This window comes from Otolemur garnettii, unplaced genomic scaffold, assembly GCF_000181295.1.
Source record: "Otolemur garnettii isolate 467f Iridium unplaced genomic scaffold, OtoGar3 scaffold00007, whole genome shotgun sequence".
Lineage (NCBI taxonomy): Eukaryota > Metazoa > Chordata > Mammalia > Primates > Galagidae > Otolemur > Otolemur garnettii.
The window spans coordinates 10,146,042-10,146,923 of NW_003852402.1; the positions used below are offsets into that span (position 1 = coordinate 10,146,042).

Consider the following 882-nt stretch of genomic DNA (forward strand, 5'->3'; position numbering starts at 1 on the left):
GTTGTGTGGTTCTGTTGGGAGAAGAGGATCTGGGGTTGTCCCGTTGGGCACAAGATGTTCTGGAGGTTTCCCATTGGGTGGTTCTGTTGGGAGAAGAGGATCTGGGGTTGTCCCGTTGGGCACAAGTTCTGGAGTTTTCCCGTTGTGTGGTTCTGTTGGGAGAAGAAGCTCTGGGATTGTCCCGCTGGGTACAGGATGTTCTGGGGTTTTCTCCTTGGGTGTTTCTGCAAGGAGAGGAGACTCTGGGATTGTCCCACTGGGCACAGGATGCTCTGGGGTTTTCCCATTGGGGAATAGAGGTAGAAAAAGTTTGGGCATTGTCCTGTTGGGTAGTAGAGGTTCTGGGGTTGTCCTGCTGTGTGGTTTTAGAGGGAGAGGAAAGTTGAGGACTTTGTTGGGTGGACAAGGTTTGGGGGTTATCCCGTTGGGTGATTCTTGAGGGAGAGGAAGCCCTGCGAGTGTATTGAGTGGACCTGGGGGTGTCCTGTTGGGTGGTTGATGTCCTGGGGTTGTCCCTCTGAGTGATTCGGGGAGGAGAGGAGGCTCGGGGGGTACCACATTGTGATGAAACAGCCTGGGCTATGTCCCTCTGGGCAGAGGAAGTCTGGGGGGTAGTGCCTCGAGGCCCACTCTGTGGTGTGATGGAGGAAGCCTGGGTCAGTGCTGCCCGCTGCTGCTCCCAAGAAAAGTACCCGCTTTCTCCACGGAGCTTTGCCCAGTGTTGTCCTGCACTGCGGCTCCCACTGCTGGTGTCTGGAGGGAGAAAAGGGAGGTCCAAGATAAAGGGAGGGTCCATGATGCTCTCACACACTACCTTTTTTGTGCCCTAGGTCCAATGATTAGGGCAAACTCTACACCCTTTTCTTTTTTTTTTTTTTTTTT

At 53.7% G+C, this 882-nt stretch overlaps 1 protein-coding gene across 1 annotated transcript in view; it reads right to left on the reverse strand.

The window, feature by feature from the left end:
* Positions 1–882, reverse strand: part of TRIOBP (TRIO and F-actin binding protein) — a 65,637-nt gene that overhangs the window by 47,035 nt on the left and 17,720 nt on the right. Inside the window, 1 exon segment of the mRNA XM_023509199.1 lies at positions 1–753. Coding sequence (XP_023364967.1) covers positions 1–753 — 753 coding nt within the window.